The 19398-nt window shown below is 50.8% G+C and overlaps 6 protein-coding genes across 6 annotated transcripts; 1 reads left to right on the forward strand and 5 right to left on the reverse strand.

The window, feature by feature from the left end:
- Positions 1–34: 34 nt before the first annotated feature.
- N7509_008827 (uncharacterized protein) lies at positions 35–1540 on the reverse strand (the record flags this gene model as incomplete). The annotated part of the gene is made up of 1 exon (XM_056633464.1): positions 35–1540. The coding sequence occupies one exon, from the start codon at positions 1538–1540 to the stop codon at positions 35–37; it is 1506 nt and encodes a 501-aa protein (XP_056484084.1).
- Positions 1541–2073: 533 nt separating this feature from the next.
- N7509_008828 (uncharacterized protein) lies at positions 2074–3583 on the forward strand (the record flags this gene model as incomplete). The annotated part of the gene is made up of 3 exons (XM_056633465.1): positions 2074–2146; positions 2308–3049; positions 3103–3583. The coding sequence occupies 3 exons, from the start codon at positions 2074–2076 to the stop codon at positions 3581–3583; spliced, it is 1296 nt and encodes a 431-aa protein (XP_056484085.1).
- Positions 3584–3835: 252 nt separating this feature from the next.
- Positions 3836–6169, reverse strand: N7509_008829 (F-box protein; the record flags this gene model as incomplete). The annotated part of the gene is made up of 1 exon (XM_056633466.1): positions 3836–6169. One exon carries the CDS (start codon positions 6167–6169, stop codon positions 3836–3838), a length of 2334 nt encoding a protein of 777 aa, XP_056484086.1.
- Positions 6170–8515: 2346 nt separating this feature from the next.
- Positions 8516–11247, reverse strand: N7509_008830 (putative DUF221 domain protein; the record flags this gene model as incomplete). Its single annotated transcript, XM_056633467.1, has 4 exons — positions 8516–9513; positions 9576–10776; positions 10853–11017; positions 11077–11247. 4 exons carry the CDS (start codon positions 11245–11247, stop codon positions 8516–8518), a joined length of 2535 nt encoding a protein of 844 aa, XP_056484087.1.
- Positions 11248–11885: 638 nt separating this feature from the next.
- N7509_008831 (putative glycogen debranching enzyme Gdb1) lies at positions 11886–16567 on the reverse strand (the record flags this gene model as incomplete). Its single annotated transcript, XM_056633468.1, has 3 exons — positions 11886–11954; positions 12009–16326; positions 16389–16567. 3 exons carry the CDS (start codon positions 16565–16567, stop codon positions 11886–11888), a joined length of 4566 nt encoding a protein of 1521 aa, XP_056484088.1.
- A 724-nt stretch (positions 16568–17291) lies between these two features.
- On the reverse strand, positions 17292–18913 carry N7509_008832 (glycerol-3-phosphate dehydrogenase family protein; the record flags this gene model as incomplete). The annotated part of the gene is made up of 4 exons (XM_056633469.1): positions 17292–17379; positions 17448–17499; positions 17555–18666; positions 18852–18913. 4 exons carry the CDS (start codon positions 18911–18913, stop codon positions 17292–17294), a joined length of 1314 nt encoding a protein of 437 aa, XP_056484089.1.
- Positions 18914–19398: the final 485 nt, after the last annotated feature.

Below are 19398 nucleotides of genomic sequence, written 5' to 3' on the forward strand. Positions count from 1 at the left end.
CGCTCGAGCTGAGGGTGGCTGGGGGTTTGCCGGGTCAGCTGTATCCACAAGGGCATCCATCCTTTGAGAAAGCATCTCCGCGTCTAAAGCCAATCGGGAAGGTTGAGGTCCAGCCGGCCCCCCGCATGCATTTGAGGAAGCGCTTTTCACTTGCTCTACTCCTATTTTCGACCCCCGCAAAAGCTGGCTGCGAGTAATGCGAGTAGAAGGTTTCTGTAGGACGGTAGTAATAGGGGGAATTGGGGCTGTTTGGGGTCATTCCAGACATTTGCGTGGAGTGAGCGCCATTTCCGAGGGCCTGGTGATTGCGAGTAGTCTTTTTTGACCCCCTGAAAGCATCGATCAGTTTTTTCCCGACTGCCTTGCCTCTTCCATGAGCATCCCACATCAAAGAGTGTTGATCGGGAGGTCTTTTGAAATCAGCATCTGGCATGGTCTGATCAAAGGCGGGTGGTGAGCAGCTTGATATAACGACAAGCGCCTGGCTGTGAGTAAATACATCGGTCCTACTCGGCTGTTGCTTTTCGATGTCAGGAAGAGTGATGCCAGGGATATCCGTGCCATCATTCACGTCCATAGGATTTGATTCGACCACAGCTGAGTGCAGCACTGCATCAGGCTCCGGCGGATCTAATTGGAAACTACCCCTAGGGTCAACGGTTAGCGGCAACTGATTGATTGCATGGCCGGAATTTTTGCATTTCCTGGCAGATGTCCTGCGAGTTCCCGAGGCCGTATGGGGCCTGGAGACTCTCCGTCGGCGTTTGCCTTTTCGATTTGGTGGATTTGCATGTTCGGAACCTGCGGACCAGATTGAAATTTCACCCCTACCCACGCTATCTGCATCAGCCTCACTCCGGTCCACGTCTGCTTTTGTCTGCAATGTGTGAGTTTTGCGAGTAGAGCGTCTTGGCCGAAAGGGTATAGAACGCCCTTGCATGCTCTGCCCGGTCGACCCCGACTCTGCATCTAGAGCTTCAAGTTGAGACGGAGCACTTGTCAAATTTGTGACAGAAACGACCTCAGAATGGTTAGTTTGCGATTTATCATCCTGTGGGTTACTGGTCGCTGAGCCAGAACGGGTAACCATCGTTCGCAGTGGGGGCTGTAATTTCACGTTGGATATTGATTTATATTCTGTAGTCGGGCGTCGCTTATCTTCTTTAGCCACCAGATTGCTGGTCACCAATGATGTGCCGCCGCACGTTTCAGTTGTGTGGCTCGTCGTGGACATGGCGTGCTCCATGTCACGAGGCTTAGGCGCGATATCAGCCAAGTGTGACGAATCATCTATTTGGGAAGTATATAAGCTCATGCGCTGGCCACCACTGGTCTTTTTTTGTCCTTCTTTGCTTGAATTCTCGCCCAACATGATATTCACTTCGGCCGTTGCTCCTGCGATCCTGGGAGAACGGTGATTCTGATTTCGGGACGAGGCGAGCACCCTGGGCTCGGATAGGCTTGCTTCTTCATCCTTTGCCCGAATCAGATCTGCGGAGTCTAACTCGACGAATGCTGCGGAGACACGGCGACGCTTCATGGTTGTATTGAGAGCTTTCAAATGTATCTCGATGGGGTTGATGCGAACCCGGTGTTCGGGCCAATGTGTTCTCCACACAACGATTCACATGCCTCGAATGGGACCATAGTCATCTGGCAGCTTCAAACATGAAGGAGAAGTGATGAATAGAATAATCAGTGCTGCTTGTGGGTTCCAATGGTTTCTGAGTTGTCCACGGCGAGATTGAATCAGTCGAACTGGAATCACATGACGAGTACACCAGTCGCACCTTCCGAGAGGGCGTGGCGCGCATTCCTTCTACGCAGCTTCTTTTTTTCTTTTCTTCGATTCTTCGATTCTTCGATGCTTTCTCCCTTTGCTCCTTCAATTTCGATTGCCTCTAATATTCCTCATTCCCCATCTTCCTCGGTCACTCGTTCAAGGCCCAACCTTGAGCCGGCGGCCTTGATGTCTACCCGGGCGATCGCACTCAGATCAGTGAGATGCACTGACCGCGAATTTGCTACTCCACATCATCAAAGGCCGCCATTCAGCTGCTGTCAATCCTTCGGATGAAGCTCTGGAAGCTTCCTGCCTTCGTCCCTCGTCCCTCGTCAGACGGGGAACCGGAAACTATTCAAGCCGGTCCCGACCCTGCCGCGATTATTAATCGCAATCGACTGGCTTATCAATGCCCTTGTTGCACTAGCGGTGGGAAGAATTGCACCGATCTGTCCAATTTAGGACGCCTGGATGTTAACGTATAAAGAAGCTGGCCTATGACTAACCTATCCACTAACCTGCAGCTCTGTTCTTTGGCCACACCGACTCCGTTTGTTCTTCGTCACAATGGCTCGAGATAAATCCCCCCCAGATTGCCCATGACGAGGCGGACTCGCCTGCTCAGTACCGGTTCAATGCTATTGAGCCTCTGAACCGGCTGCAAGACCTTCCCCCTGTGGTCTTTCCTCAACCTGCAGACATCGATCCCGATATTCCTCCAACCACCTCCAAACAGCGTCGTCGCGCTTCCAGTCTGGATGGCTCGCTTGATCACGATGTGCACTTGTCTGAGAAAATCGCCAAAAAAATCAAAGAAGGGAAATCCCTGACGACGGGGACAGAGGGAACGGAAGAGTCAGTCTTTTACTTGGCCTACGGATCCAACCTAGCCGCCAAAACCTTTCTCGGCAAGCGGGGGATTAAACCTCTCTCGCAAATCATCGTTCTTGTACCGGAGCTCCGGTTATCATTTAATCTCCCGGGTGTTCCGTACGCTGAACCCTGTTTCGCAGCCACAGAATTCCGGGATCCCGACCCCTTGGAAGAACAAGAAGAGTCCTCTGAAGATGACTCAGCGTCCAGTGTAGATGGAGAATACCTGTCAGAAAAGACACCGCTTGTCTGTGAGACGCGAGAGCTGCGAGCGGGCTCTCACACCCATCGTTGGAATAAACCACTAGTCGGAGTGGTTTACGAGGTAACTCTCTCCGACTACGCGAAGATCATCGCTACGGAGGGGGCGGCGGTGGTTACCGGGATATCGTGGTGGATTGTCACGCTTTCCCCGATAACTACAGGTCTACCGATCCCGTACCTAGTCATCCGAACACCCCTCCTTTCAAAGCACATACTCTCCTCTCGCCCCAGCCCATGGATGATGAAAGCGGCGGTGCGCTAGTGACACCATCCTCGTGCTCACAGCCCTCGCCACTAACCTTCGGCCGACACATGCGTCCCAATCTTAATTACGCCCAGCCTTCTGCTCGCTACCTCGGTCTAATCACCACTGGTGCGAGGGAACATAATCTGCCGGTATCTTATCAAGAATATCTTTCCGGGTTCCATTCGTATCAGATTACAACGTTCCGGCAAAAGGTCGGGAAAGTGGTCATCCTGCTCTTGTTCGGCCCCATCATTCTCTCCCTCTTCGCGCTCTGCAAGAAACTTGCAGGCCCCGATGGCCGCAGTCCAGCGTGGCTGTTGTCTTTGTTGAATTTGATATTTGCGACTATGTGGAATAGTTATGATTATGTCTTCAAGAAGGTGTTTGGAGATGGCGAGCGGACACTGGATGATTGATACCCTTTGTGTGTACTAGTAGCCTAGATCGAGTCTCGACCTTGATGCCAGCCCTACAGGTGAGTATCTCACTAGATAAGTTGCAAACACCCGAGGCTTCAGGTGAAGCAACTTGGAAGGTGGCTCCAGCTTCCACGATTGAAATCAAATCTGAAATATAGTATATTCATCTAGGTACACTTGGTCGGTTCTTTATATGCAATTTACTACGACCAGATTCGAGTCACACTTATACAAAAGTAGAAGTACTAGTCAAGATGAGTCAAGACCATCTCTCCATCGACCAGTTCTCGTTCCAAGCTCCGGAATCTTGAAATCCACAATGCAGGCAGCAAATGATGGACGACGAACAGGTGAACTCCCATTTTGCTTTCCCGTACGAACGGCGTCGGTAGGTTCACTTTCCGGAGACACACTTGGCACGAAGCGGCTCATACCGTATCGGCCAACGAAGTCATCGTTTGATTGTGTGGATTTGCGTTTGCGAGATGACCGGAGAGGGAGGGCGGGTTCGGGCTTGTTGCCCGACGTAGCGAACTGAAGACTCCCGTCTGATGCGATGGTGATGGAATTGCACCGAGGGGTCTTCTGTGTGTTACGAGGCGAAGGCGTAAATGTATCAATGTCGAAGAGGGTGGACTGTCCATTCGCACTAAAAGCCCACACGCGCGCGCCTCCATTGCTAGACTGTAGTGCTAGCTCGACAATATTTTCGACTCTTCCAATTTCCTTCCCATATATCTTGAAAGGCCACATCATTGCCGTGGGACGGTACCTAACACTCAGGAGGAATTCCCAGTCTCCATTCTGATTTTGTACAAGGCTCTCGCGGCGTTTGCGACAGCGCTCCGGATCGACAAACCAGTTGTGCGCTAGGTCACTATCACCCATGACACCGTCACCTTGACGCTCGCGCTCTTTGCGAATCACATTGAATACATCTAGGGGCACCGAGTATAGAACAATGCGGTCTTGGTAAGCAGCTACAACGCGCAGGCCCCAATTCAAATCGGAGCCTACTGTGAAAACCGTCGGGCTGCGAGCGTCATTCGAATCAGGAGGGGTTCCTCGAGCGAAAGGCGGGACACAGATAAAGGCTCGCGTGATACTTGTTGGCCCGCCAATTGGAGCGTCGGATCCAATGCAAAGGAGCCCGGTGCGAGGCTCGACGAAGATGATATGGTAGCCATCGTTGATAGGGACCGCGCGATAGTGGTGGCAGTGTGTAGCCCTAACAAGGCTCATAGCAGAAGTATCGGTCGGAGCTCTGCGACCGAAGGATTGGGGACCTGACAGCATATGGAACTGGCATTTCTTGGGATGGTCTGGGTTTGGTGATTGTCGGCATGCGCACTCGTGGACTCCGGGTCCAGCCAGAGAGGATATGAGACGCATTTCTGACGGGGTTCCAGACGTGCTCGGGAGGAAGTGAAGGGCTTCGGAGGGCTGGGACATCGGGAAATGTCGTCTTTGGTCTCGATGTGTTGCCTCGTCCACCCAGTGAATCTCGATGCCACCTGCACAACCGAATGCGACGCAGCGGCGACCGGGATACAGTGCGATCGTTCGGGGAGGGTGGTCCTCCGAGCAGACATTGTAGTAGTAATGTTGCGAACTGTGATTGTTCTTCGATATCTGGCGGGTATCCTGCTTCACTGTGCCAGCAGTGAATACAGAGCCAGTGGATGATAAATCCAGGTCACACACCATTCCCACACGATTTTCCAATAATGCCGCGATGATGAATTCGGGCGCACTAGTATCTAGAACTGCGGAGAGAACCTCGAGCTCGCATTCGATAGTGGTGATTGGGACGAGGTTGGTGTCCTCCAGATCTATAGACCGGGATAAGCTAGGCTTTCTCCCAAGAAGTTGAAAGACGTGTATTCTGCAGCCGGTCGTCACGAGAACATAGTTGCTGCAGGTACTGACACTGAAAGTAGATGATGTTTCCCGTGTCCTTTTTTCTCGAGCGTTGGGGATGAGGCGACGGCTTTTGGCAGGAGGGAAGCCCTGTGCCAACGCAGAGAAATCAATGACCTGTGTGGCCACAAAGCTAGACTCTTCAATATTTGATTTTCGTCCAGCTAGTAGACATTCGGTTGCAAATCGTCTGCTCATCTTCCAGACGTCACTTTCTTCAATCGATGCCGGGGGTCGGGTTCGTTGATTCTCAATATCCTGCTGATATGCATCCCACCACCCAGCTCGCTTGAGCATAGTCTCCAACAAGTTTCGGTGCATACCCACGCGCATCCATTGCGAGCATGTACGGCGAGCATTGTCGAAATCCCGAGGTGCTAACATGGAAAATATTTGGAGCAGAATCTCAGGTGGCGTAATGTTCGCAGCCGGGGACGATGAGCCACTCGCGATATTGGGATACTCGCCGCCATTCGGAGTAGTATAGTATGTCGTCGAATTTACTTCGGAGTCGCCGGAAGATACATCATTTGCGGCTGTAATTGAGTGGTGTGGCTGTGAGATACCCTTTGGCCTAATTTCAGATTTTCGCTCGGCTTGTAGAACACTACCTGCGGACAAGTGCTTCAGAGAGCCGTTGTCGTGAGACCTCAGAGCCGGCATACTACTAGCCATGTAGCAGCCCTGGCCACTCAACACACCACAACTTGTCGATGTTATTAGCTTTGGAGAGTGATTCAATGAACAGAAGTTGACTCGGAAAGATGAAATCGATCAAAAGCCAGAATCCACAAAGATTTTTCCCTCGGGGGTGGTAAAGAGATATTCCACTCCAGATGCGTACAGATGATCGGCCGGCAATGTGAGATAAGTCTAAAATGAGGGACGGTAGGGCTCCACATCAAACGGCAGATCGAGATGTGGAGAAGATTCAATGACGCATCGAGCGTTTTATTCGCTAGCGGAGCATGAAAAGACAGATCTAATCTGGTGGGCACGATCTCACGGGCGGGAGTATCTCATGGTGGTATTCCCACGAGAATGGCGAGCAAGCGAGAGAGAGAGAACGAGAGTCCGGGCTTTGAGGCAAATATGTGGGAATCGGGTCGCGAGGTTGTATTCCGCTTCAAATGGGATGGTGTCACCGAACCGAACGCGAAAGCGGTGGGGTAGACACAACAAGAGTCCCTGGGACAACCTGAACCTGAGCTGCAGAGTGTGGACGAAGAATCTGATAGATAGACTCGGGCAGCCGGGGGGACGAGGCAAGGGTTTTTCTACTGCAGGACCAGGAGAGGGAGACCTCCAATCTATACATTCAAAGTTTCGCCATCGTCTTGACGTCGAGACTAAGACATGAGCCACGTTGACGGCGGAAATCCGAAGAAGTGGAGCACTTCCAGAGGCCTCATCGGAGGTAGGTTCATGGCTGAGCCGCGAGTGTGAGTGTGAGAGCCAATGTGAACGAGTAAGAGTGAGTTGCGCATCGAGGTGGGGTGGGGAATGAACGAGGCAACGGACTTGGGCGGGCAGTGTGTAAAACAGAATCAAAGATGGGTCTGTAACTCTGGCATTGGAAGTGGAAAAGAGTGGAGGCGGAGGTGGAAGTGGAAGTGGAAGTGGAAGCGAAGAATGCGATGATGCCGAATGCAGCAACGATGCACCTTTCTGCACAGTCCAGACTGAACACTTTCTTCCCCTTTTTCTCCTCTGTTTCTGCCATGTCTCTCCTCTGTTTTGTTCTGGATAGTTCAAACTGGTGATTTGATCCGAATAAATCACAACAACACTCATCATATCCTATAATACACACGGCCCCCTTGTCTTGGATATTATGATAACCGCTGCAAGGCCCTCCGGAATGTTGACCCTCGATCCCATGCGGGCCATGTGGACCCCCTTGGATACTTCGGATTCCAGAAGCACCCGCCGACTCCATACAATGTCAGCTCGACTAGTAACTAACAGTCGTACCGAGTCTGAGTACACCGCTGTACAGTGTACCATGCCGAGTCGTTTTGAGAATAGCCTCATACTTGGATATGGGGCACTTGATCAACCCTCCCCGGTTCGATCGGTAGTTGCTTTTTGCCATGGTACCTTGGGGCATCTCATAGAATAATACCCACCGAATCCGGAGCCAACTCGAATCGTTTTACTGGCCTGTCAATGGGAAAGGGCATTGATGTAGATGAGGAGCTTGAACCTAGTCCAGCACGCACAGCTTATCTGTAACACGAAGCTGAAAGATAGTACAGATAGTTACTAGTATTATGCACTACTTTCACATTCCAGCCCTAACATCCGTACCGGCGCATCGTGATCAGTCTCGGGCCGTAGCTCCTATTCAAGGAAATGCACCCCCTCCTCAACCTTGGCATGACTGATCACCTGTAGTGTCAGCTGGCTGGTGGCAAGATAATTGAACTCTGCCCCAAGTCTCACAGCCCCGACATTGCCACTGCCACGTTGGCCACGGACAATCTGAAACTTGAAGAATGGGTCCAGATAGTATAACCGAAGAGGTCAATGTGTCAAATTCCACCTGTCAGGCAACACTGGCGGGTACCATGAACAGTCTAGAGCGCCGGCGGCATGTCCATGTCCGCCAGTCTGGCGATCGCCATATTGTACAAAATTCTATCCTCAAATGGAAAAGGAAGCATGCCGGGAATGTAAAAGATGACATACTGAGACCGCGGAGTAAAGCTGACCCGAGTCCGAAAACCGAGATGCGTACTAGTAGTATAGATCAAATGTGCAGTAAAGAATAGTTAGGTGATGATGGCCAAATGATTGAAAACAGATTTGAAAAATAAAAAGGCAAGAGACGGGCAATATGACGGGAAGGGTACACAGAGATGATCACCAGCACAAGATAAAAGAAGGCAGGGAGAGGTATCAAGGTCGTATAGCATCGTGGAAATTCGAGAAAAGAAAAGAAAGGAAAAATATAACAGGCATTTGCGTCAAAATTAAACTGTCGATAGTAGAATCACTGGTAGGTTATCATGGACTGATGTCATTCCGAGTCTGGTGGACCTCGAATGCGGAAGCTCCATTGCCTTGAGCAGGATTCCGCCCTGGCAGCCAAGCACCATGGAGTGGCACAATCAGACTCGGGTTAACATATTTCTTCAGTCGCAGTTCGAGCTCACGACCCCCTATGCGAATAGGTGCCGCATCACGGTCTAAGCCAGAAGGTGGTGAAAGCGTAGATGATGGCGAGGGAGAAATGTCTCCGCCGCCAGGGAGGTTGCGATCAATACTCTTCAAAGCAATGAACTTCATGAGTGGCTCATAATTCCGTCCGAACCAGTAGCTGAACCAGACGGTAAAGCCCAGAAGAGGTACAAGAAGCAGAGGGCGAGTGATATCTTTGCGTAGCGCCAATACGCCGATCATGGCGAGCTGGTATACGACCAGCCCCACAAAAACTCGGTTGCAGATCATTGGCCAAGCACGACCAGTCGAGTGTTGTTGATGGTCCATGGCGTAGAGAAGCTGGTACTTGTAGATGAACTGTCCGATGGAGAAGTAGACCAGACCGAACAGGCAGATCAGCCAGGAGCTGGGGAACACGCTATAGACAACACAGATGATCAAGACCAAAACGGTCTGTGGGATGGAGAACCCATAGCTGAACTTGGGTGGCGTGGACAGCTCTGCAAATTCTCGGGGTGTTCGGGCCCTAAGGAAGTTGAGTGGATACAAAGCAACACTTCCAAACTCCAAAAGTCGGAAAGGGAATAGACCAAGACCCTGTAGAATCAATAGGTTGATGTAAAATGGCGCCAGGCCTTCCAGAGAAGTGGCAAGTGCAAGTGCAACGGTTGTGGTATCCTTGAAGGCATCCCGCAAGTTTTCCCAAAAGCCGTAAAATCCAGTTGCTGTGCCAAACACCGTGAAAAGAAGGAACATGTTGAAGAACGAGAAGAAGAAGTTCTTCGAGATGATGGAAAGTTCAACATCGCCGCGCGACATCATTCCTTGGTGATTGGATAGCCCTAAACCTTGGTCAGTTTTTCAATTCATACCTACGACTCTTTCAGCATTAGTAAAAACTCACATTCATATAGATATGGAACAGCAACAGTTAACAGGGAGAATGCCAAAGTTGGCAGACCAGTTTGGACCAGCGATTTTAAGAAAGGATGCATTGCCAAAAATTCTGCAAGTTGTGGAATGATCTTGTGGAGGGCCTCCAGTTCCAGTAAAGTTGCAATAGGAACCAAGAGAACAGACCAGAAGACCGTCAGGAACCCGATGACGAGTGTGATAGACCATGACTGGATCATGCGGCGGGTACGAGAAAGATAGGTATTCTTCCAGATAACGTCACCTGGTGCTGGCGCGAGTCGAGCAAACATTTGCATCGGGTGAGGGTCAAGAATTGTTTGGACCAGCGTCTGAGACGCCTCGATTGATTCCATTGTGACAAAGGCGATCTCGGTGGAGGCATACTCCTTCTCCCTAGCAGTCTGGATCTGCTCATCGATCTTTCGCAGCTTTTCCTCATAATAGTCGATCGCATCAATTGATCGGTATCGGAGTTTCAGTGGGCCATACCAGACACGAACTTTGGGGCGCTCGTCGCTATATGCCGAGATGTGTTCGCGCTCGCTTTCCGGGAGTAGTTGGGAATGTTCATGGTCCTCTTCTAAGGGTAGACTTGAAAGTGTAGCGTACGGGGGCTGGCGCGTGAGCGGTAGCGTATTCCCATCATTTCGTGGGCGCTTGTATCCCATGTGTTTTGTCCAAGCCCGTTCCAATTCTCGAACAACCTTCATCCTCTCATCAATGAGATTATCCAACTCACGCCACCTTCGGCATAGGGTGACATTCTGCACTTTTCCTACTTTCAGTCCCTCCACAAACTCCTTGATGCTATCATCCGATGCCATGTCACGCGGAATGCCAGAGAGGCGGATCGTACGATCCGTTGTGCTGGTTTGGCTGCCGAGATAGGTTTGTCGAGTGCGAATGATTTTCTTCGTTTCCTGAAGCAAAAGGTACACGGCCAAGCCACTGAAGATGTAGGTGAAAATGACGTATATCCAGAGATAGGAGTAATTGGTCTTGTTCTTGTCTTTGTCCTTGAAAAACTGACCTATCCCGCTTGTAGTATCATTGCCAGGTGGGTCGTTTTTGTCCCAACCGGGAACTCCGTACTCTCCGATGTATGCGTAATGTATGGGAAGAATAATGGCTACCGCGAAGGCAAATACGGCGAGCAGGAATCGAATAGCAAATTTGAAAAAGGAAAGAAACTAGCATAATTTAATATTAGCGAAATGTCGTTTGCGAACGGCCCACAAGGGTAAAGAGGCAAGCAAGCGGACTCACGACATATGCATCAAGACCAGCCGAGTAGAGCACTTCCTCGTCTGTTATGCGATGCAGCACTGGGATCCATCCGAAAAAGCTGTCCGGCAACTCCGGTAGCCGCGAAGCGGCGCATCTTTGTTGTCTTCGCGCTGCATACAGCTCAGTCCATTTGGGGCGTAATATCTACAGCCAGTCAGGCGTTAATAAGAGATGAAATTCGTACTTGGACGTCAAAAACTTACGCAGAAAGTTATGAAGGCCCCCAGGCCGAGAGCAAAGCTGATCACGAATTGTGTATACAGGTCACGCTGCTCTGCCCTCGGATCCGACAGCCTCGGCTTTCCGTCTCCATCGTGCGTGTCATCCTTAAGCGCGGTCCATAGTGCAGTTGCTGCCGATGTCGTAAATGACATCGTTTCTGCAAGAGTACCTTCCGACTCGGAAGGTTGCGGTGAAGTCAAATGGGCGGAGGGATGTTCAATTTACCGGTCCATCGAGGGCGTAATGGCGGGGTTGAGAAGTGCGACTTGGCAGATCTATTGAGAGACTAGCACAGATGTATCTTCGCGCAGTATTCGACCGAGCTTTCGCGTTTCACAGTTGCAAGGCGATCTTGAAGAACGAAGGACCTCCGGAGCTCCTTTGTTTTCTTCGATGACGACGTGCTTAGTCATCCAGCTCCATATTGTGCGCTGCATAATTCCGCTATGCTTCAAGCAATCAGCTCGACTGAACGAACGACTAGGAACGCTTCACCAATTATTTTTCTGCAGCCAAGGTTCCTCAAGGTTTCTTTTAATATGAGTCTATGAGAGAGTAGGTATTAAATGAGATATGGTCATTTTTACGATCTACATCTATAGAGATGACAGGAACAATGACAGCTCGATTGGCCTACAACACTAAAGCAGTTCTTAGGGTCATTGAGATGTGTTTGAGCTTGTACTCCGCTGCTCTGTTATTGATACCACGATGCAAATAAAGGACTGTCCATCAAAAGAACGCTTTCATAATGCTATGTAATCATATCTCTAACTATCATCAAAATTATCTAAGAAAGTTTGGAGGCATCATAATATAGATCAAGAAGACATCCAGCAGACCATGCCTGGGTGGGGGACTATAATTCTGCGGTTAGTATAGGGGACAAGCTGGAGAAATCTTCAAAACTTACCGAGTCACCGCAATACTCTCCATTCTTGTTGGTAAGCTCAGTCAGGCCCTTCCATGGGCTCTCCCGCAGCGCCTTTTTGCATCCATCCAGTCGCCGAGTAACCTGTTGGAAAGATTCAATGCGTTCATCAGCTGTCTTGCGACGCAGGAGATCAAAGTGCAATAGAGCACGGAGGAAGTAGCCACGTTGCCAGACCCATTCGGGGCCCTGGTGGTAGTTGCGGCCCTTTGAAGTGGCGAAGTCGGTGGAGTCCTCCGAGTTGTTGTAGTTAGGGCGATAGTTGAGGTCCGAGGGGTCCAGAGTAGACATTCCGACGGGGCCAACGATGGCAGAATCGGCGATTGACAAAGCAGTCAAGGCCTTTTCGGGCGTGAAGAGGTCGGGTGCAACAGCCATTGCAATAGGGAAATTGGCTCGAAGCTGGTAGTCTTCGAAGGGCTTGCCGGACTTGTAGAGATCCTTGTAGATGCCTCGTCGGTTGATGATGTTGGCATCCACATCATATTGGCCATCTTCGGCCGGGTTCACGGGGATGAAGTAGCATCGCTCGAAATTTGTCTTGATCTTGTTCGCCCATTCAGCAAAGCTAATGGATTTACCCTCACTGGTCTCGACTCCCGCATGGGGATAGACATTTGATTCGTTCAGCTTTGCAACCCACGCGAGGGCACTGTACGAAAGTCCGGTAATCTCGATTGAAGCGCCGTCACGCGGTGTGCCTGGTACACCCTTGTTGCCGGCCTTTTCACTTTCACCCATCTTGTCTTGCCACGTACCGCAGTTATCCTGGCTGCCACCAAAGATAATACCGGTATTCCAGTCTACCTTGACATCGATCTGGAATCCTTCACTCTTCATCTGAACATCAAGGTCGGATCCAGCATTGTATTCTCGGAATGACATCCCGTGGGCATGTCGCTGGAAAACTTCTTGGATGACCTCCAGAACAGTCGGGTTCTTGGAATAGGCGCGGGGATCGTCAAATGGGAACCATGTATCATCATATGGGAGGAACCTCCTTGGGACCTTTTCTTGCAAAAGCTTGATTCCGTCGGGAACTATGTTGGTGTAGTCTTGGATAGCTTGTAGGAAGAACCAAACCGAATCTCGGGAATTGTAACGGGGCAGCTTGCCGCTGCTGAGAAGGTTGGGGATCATGCCGTGCTTGAGAACACTCGCGAAAGCTAAGATATGTTCCTTTGCATCATCGAAGCGTCCTGTGCAAAGGAAAAGACCGCGAATGGAGATGAAGACATCTCTGCCCCAGCAGCGGGCCCAGTCGACCGCGAAATGAGGTAGGCCTGCAGCCAGGCTGGGAACTTGCTTAGTAGGCCACAAAGAGGCCGAATTGACATATCCAGTTTGCTGAACGCTAACCATGGCAAGCTGGTGAGTGAACTCCTGGCCGTGTCTCACAAGATCACTGAAGTGGTGAATGCCGGTCTTCCAAGCAGCATTGTATGCTACCTGTACAATCATGGCAAAATAGCGAGGAAGTAGGAAGTTTGGCAACCCGCGAACAGCATCAAACTTCTCCTTCAGCCAAGCAGCAGGCTTATTAAGGGCAGCGTGGCCTTCTCTAGCCCCGACCTTTTCCATCCGCTGAACAATGAAATCGAGAGCCCACTGACCTTCGCGGAGATGGTCGCAAAGTGGATGGCCGAGCTTATTGTACTTGATGATATCCTCAAGAACACTCCACCAACCCTGAAGACCGGCATAGATAAGTGGGCCGTGATTGGGAATAGTGTAGACACCGTCCTGGCCATTGCTGGAGTCTCTCTCTTCAGCTTCACAGCGATAGAGAGCAAAGTTCAAGTCGACCAAGCTTAAATCCGAGAATGCCTCATCGGCGCCGGTAGAAACGAAATTGTCGAGCCCCTTTGCGTGCTCGGCGCTAGGGATCCAGGTCTCAAACAAAGCAATGGATCCAGGGACCAATGTTTCCAAGACCGCCACAGTCACATCATCTTTATCACCTTCGATCTTGGTGCCTTCGATATCACGTGTCTGACTGGGAAGTCCTCTCAGCTGTTTATCGTCCGACAAAGCCTTAGCCTTAGCATCATCGGAGGCATCGGCGTCCAGTACCCATGACCCGAGGTGCTTGGCCTGTGTACCACTGATGTGAGTTGGAGCCAAGACAGCTCCACTGTCATTTCCTGGGAACGCCGTATGAGCGATAAGGAAAACTCCCTTTCGGGTCTTGGGATGAACTCGATGAACGGTGATATATTCCCCGTCGTGATGGATATGAGTCTCATCGTAGCCTTCAACGCCCATCATGGTGTGAAGATCATTTAATATCTTCTTGACACCTCCAATGCCACCTTCACCACCCCCAGCCTTCAGCTCATGATCCCCGGAGAACGGAGATGCATATTGTCGAGTCTCATGGACCAGGTCAATAAGTTTAGGATAAATCTCATCGTATCCCATGACACTTCCGATGGCAGATGCACACATGGCAACGAGGGCAGCGTTGGGAAGGGTGTCCCTAACATCTCGCTTCTGGGCCGGCACTTCATTATCATGGGTGCAGTCCATGAAGAGGGCCTGGACAGGCAACGGCCGAATGTGGGTAATCTTTTCATCTGAAGCTCCGCTCTTCGCAGACGCAATGGCGTGAGAGCTGCCAGCGGATGGCAAATCCACATCAAAGCTACCGATTGGACGACCTCCATGACGGTGGACTAGACGACTCAATTCTGCGGTGCTCCAGGCTTGCATGGCCTCCCGGATGAGGGCATTGATTCCGAGTCTCTTAACGAAAACATAATCGGCCTCTTCGGATCCTGTAAATAGCTCGGCGAATACCGTCAAGTCTGGTCGGACCTTTCGAGCTTCATCTAGCAAATATTCAGCTACGACAAGAGGTGTCGAGTGGCAGTTGTCAATGCGGAATCCAGTAAAGTATTTCGCCATAAGTCGGGTGTATCGAGTCATAAAATCCCAAAGGAATGGGTTATCTTTGGGCGAGTTTCCATAGCGGAGCTTGACACAATCACCCCAAACGATGACCTCACGACGAAGGTAGGCCTTAGAATCCGGTCCGGCATTGTCACGCATCGCGTCGGCGTTCCAAATCCATCCGTTATTGGCCAGTGCCAATGACTTTGAACTGTGTTTCTTGGTAACCTCATTTTCTGGAAGACGGGTGAAATAGGTCTCGATGAGAGGGCTGTCCTTGTGCACAGGTCCCATTTTGGGACCATGGTCATCGATTCGTAGGTACTTGATGCGGTTAAACAGTTGGTCCATAATATCGGCAACATCCGTGTCATATTCCTCGTAGAGGGGTAGGTTGACGGCGTCAAGGATCTTCGACAAGGAGGATTCGACTTCACCAACGTTCGAGCTGGCTTGGCTGTACTCGCCGTGGAGGACTGTGAGCAAAGCCGCACCGAATGCTGCATCCACGGAACGGCCGAATCGTCCAAGAACCTGCTTCGCGTTTGGGATACCGAGTTCCCGAATTGTCAAAGCTTGCTTCTTGGGTGGTAGGTCCTTGAATAATTGCACATCAGAATGTTCCAGAGTGGTCCGGTCTACCTTTCCAGTAGTCCAGGCTTCTAGGATCTTCTTGGTATCGGCCTTGACATCGATAGCATAAAATTCCCACAGACGAATCCCGTCGATAGCCTCTTTACGCAGGACCTTCATTATAGCCATTAGGTCTTCGGCAGTCTTGAATTCTGTCGGTAGTCCAAGACTTTCGAGATCATCGCCGAACTTCAATAGGGCAGTATCCAACTCGAGGGCAGACTCCAACCAAGGAGCGGTCTCCACACTATACCCTGCCTCGGGGTGTTCCTCCAGCCATTTGCTGTTGTGAGCCGTGTGGTTCCAAACGACATCCGTCAGAGTCAATAGCCCGTACTCCTTCTCCATTCGCGAGACAAGCGATGCCACATCAGCCTCCCCATTGGGGAAAAAGGCAGGATCGAATGAAAGCTGATCGTAAATACTGTAGGGGGAATTGGAGGCACCACGCTCCATTAGAGGAGTGAAGTGAACCATGTTGTAATTCCGTTGACTAATTCCATTCAAATGCTTATCCCAGTCGGTCGGGTACTGGCCCATGAATTTGGAGATCACCGAAAAGATGGAGAGTGCATTAAGGGGCAGATCCTTGTTCTGGACAGTCAGTCTCGGCGAGACGTCTATGTAGTGAAGCGAAGTTTTAGTTGGCTCTGTAGCGGGGACATCTTCGACCGAGAACTCTGGCAACGGATAGAATGTAGTGTAGTAGGCAAAAGCACCCGCACGAGTCACTGGGATGTCGATTTGAATGTTCTGGTTGAAATTCGGCTGCAGTCTACACTCAATCAATATATTTTCATTTCGAGATTTTTTCAAATACGGGAAGATTATCTATACCTGAATTCACGGAATGAATGGCGATCAAAGTCCTTCCCTTCTTCAGGGAGGTTGACCCAGAGGCTTCCATGCCGGCAGATGGAGCTGGTTCCCTCGATGATGAAACGAAGGAGATAACCTTCATCAGTCGGAGGCGGGAGATAAATGTATCCTCCCGGTACATCGGGGGGAGCCATCATCCTTCAATGGCAAGAGATAGACATGGCGTGGGGGGGGCCATGATGATCGTCGTGTGTGGAATGATGGAAATTCTGCGACAATTAGGACTGGAGCTGGTTATCGAAACGACACACCGCGAAATAGCCGGTAAATGGTACCCCGTGGATCGCTGAGAGGGTTCAGCGAGCGAATGGCCTAAAAAAAGGCCGCGAGAAGAGGTTGCAGAGGAGAAGAGGGAGCTGAGTGTTTCCCCCTCACCAGGCGTTGTCGCGCCAGATGACATCATGCATTTGGGCCCTGGCCAAGTATTTTTTAGCGCCGAGTCGAGACTCCCGCGGGGAATACCTGCCACTCCACAGATTTGGGCATTTATACTCCGTAGATATGGGGCATTTATCTCCATTCATGGTCATGGTCATGGTCATTGTAATTCTTATGCTAGTGCTAATTCTCTCATGCTAAACTATACTACTTCCACGGTTCATTGTCTGCACCTCTGACAGGACAGGGGTGCGACGGGCCAACTGCCCAGCAAACCTTGGGAGCTCGGACCCCCCGCAGACCAAGAAAATATAGTCTACTAGCAGTGCTAGTAACTACCAAAATACTTGCACACACCATTCTATACCCGTAACAGTAATATCCAATTCGTTTAGATGCATAAGTACAGTCGTAAATCTATCTAAAATCCCAAGCTTAAAACCCCGTTCCCAAAAAAAATAAACAAAAAAAAACAGCTCGTAATCAAAGCCGAGCAGCAAACCGAGAACCATCATCCTCACCATCCTGATCAGAAGTAGAAGTAGAAGTCGGGGCACGCATCACCGGAGGGCTGTCAAGGAATCACAATTTTAACAAAACATATACGAAGAAAAAGGGACGCCATGAGAAAGCATTTACCGCTCAATATAAGAAGGAAGCTCTGAGACCTGCATAGTTCCTTGCAGAATGCCTGTCCAAATTTGTAAGTATACAAGTCTTCCCATGCAAAAGGGGAAGGGACTTACGGTAGACAGCAGTAAATAAGGGGAAATCCTCCTCTTGGCCCTGCTTCTTCAAGAAGCTGTTGACCTCGGCAGCTGTGAGAGTACCTTGCAGCGACTGGCCGTTGAGCTCATCCTTTTCGATTTGCTCGATAGACTGGTTGCGCTCAACACTGTACTTGGCGCAACGGAAGTTACGGCCACCGCTGGAGCTGGTAATCAAATCGGCGACACCGGCACTCTCATCGGTAAATGTCCGCTGGTCAATGGTGGCTCCGAAGAACTTGTCACCAAATCGAACCATCTCCATCAGACCCACGCGCATCACGGCAGCTTTGGCGTTGTCACCCCAGCCCATGCCCACAACGAAGCCAGCGGCCAGCGCGACAACGTTCTTCAAGGCACCACTGATAGAAACACCAGCGACGTCATTCACTACCCGAACATGGAAGTAGGGGCGGTGGAAGAGAGACTTCAGGATGTTGTGGTCAATGGGTGGGTAGTCCGAAGGCAATGCTTGGAGCTTGACATTGGACAAGTTGCCAGAGACGTCCTTGTGTTCAAACTCCACCAGGTTGACTTGGGAGCCCGAGGGCGAGGGGGCCTTGGAGTCCAGGTGAGGAGGGTCGTAGGCGACAGTGGTTTCGGACCACTTCTCCCTGGCCACCTCGTTGGCAATGTTTGCGCCGGACAGGGCACCGCAGTAGATGCCCAGAATCTTGCCGATAGTCTCGGAGAACAGGTTGATGCCGTGCTCGTTGACATCGACGCCCTTGATACAAGAGATACCACGGGCATAGGGCAGAATCTTACCCTTGATGGATTCACAGGTCTTGAGGATAAACTGATGGGGCAGGTTGAAAACGAGGATGGTGCTGTCCTTGACCGCGTCCTCCAGGGACGGGTTGGCATGCAGGTTGACAGGAAGCCTCACACCAGGCAGATACTTGACGTTCTCGTGGGCCCGGTTGATCACCTCGGTCAACTTCTGGGGACCGGGGTTCGCGGGGTCAAAGTTGGGCGAGTCCTTTGCGATCTCAACATTCTCCTCAAACACCCACATCTCTACCTTCTCCTCGAAGATGTCCGGGTTGCTAGCGGCATTCTCGGCGACGATTTTGGCGATGGCGCAGCCCCTGTGGGTGAGATCCCAACGTTAGTCTCAACGATTTCAACGATTTCAACGATCTCAACGCTCCCAAGGGAGGAGTAGCAGAGCATGGGAGAAAAGTACCCATGCCGCAACGAGTGCACCAGGCCAGGGACAGGGACATAACAGGAACAGGAACAGAAACAGAAACAAAGAAAAGAAGAAGCATACCAGTTACCGGAGCCGACGACGGTGATCTTGTGCTTGCGCTGATAAGGAGCGAGGGAACCCATGTTGGCGATACTCGTAGAAGTTGAAGGTGAAGATGAAAATGATCTGCACGGGGAAGGTCTGGCGGGGAGAGCAGATTTAAAGGACGCTAGGGAAGCCGACGGCGATAGCAGCGGCGACGGGGGCAACCGGGGCAAATGAATCTGGAACCGGGTGGCTAGCGGCGACCGAGGCAGCGTGGACCTGTAACCCGCGCCAAAACCGAGAAGAGAAAGACGGGGGGAGAACATTCACGGCAGGTCCTCCAATGAGGAGCGACAGGAACAAAGATCGGGAACACAACAATTGGAGAAACAGCGTTAACAGCGTTATTTCTGATGTCACCGGTGAAGGGAGAGGATTCACCCGACCATTGTGGATCAAGGGTCACGTCACAGCGAGAATCTTTTAAGTCAAACCCAGTCAATCCCCGTGAATGATGAGGAAGTTTGGAGAGAGGGTACCACAGGGTGAGTCAAAGTGGAAGGCGGTCACGTTTACTTACCAA

This window comes from Penicillium cosmopolitanum (assembly GCF_028827165.1).
Source record: "Penicillium cosmopolitanum strain IBT 29677 chromosome Unknown utg000009l:1.0-9042332.0:1.0-9050551.0, whole genome shotgun sequence".
NCBI classification, from domain to species: domain Eukaryota; kingdom Fungi; phylum Ascomycota; class Eurotiomycetes; order Eurotiales; family Aspergillaceae; genus Penicillium; species Penicillium cosmopolitanum.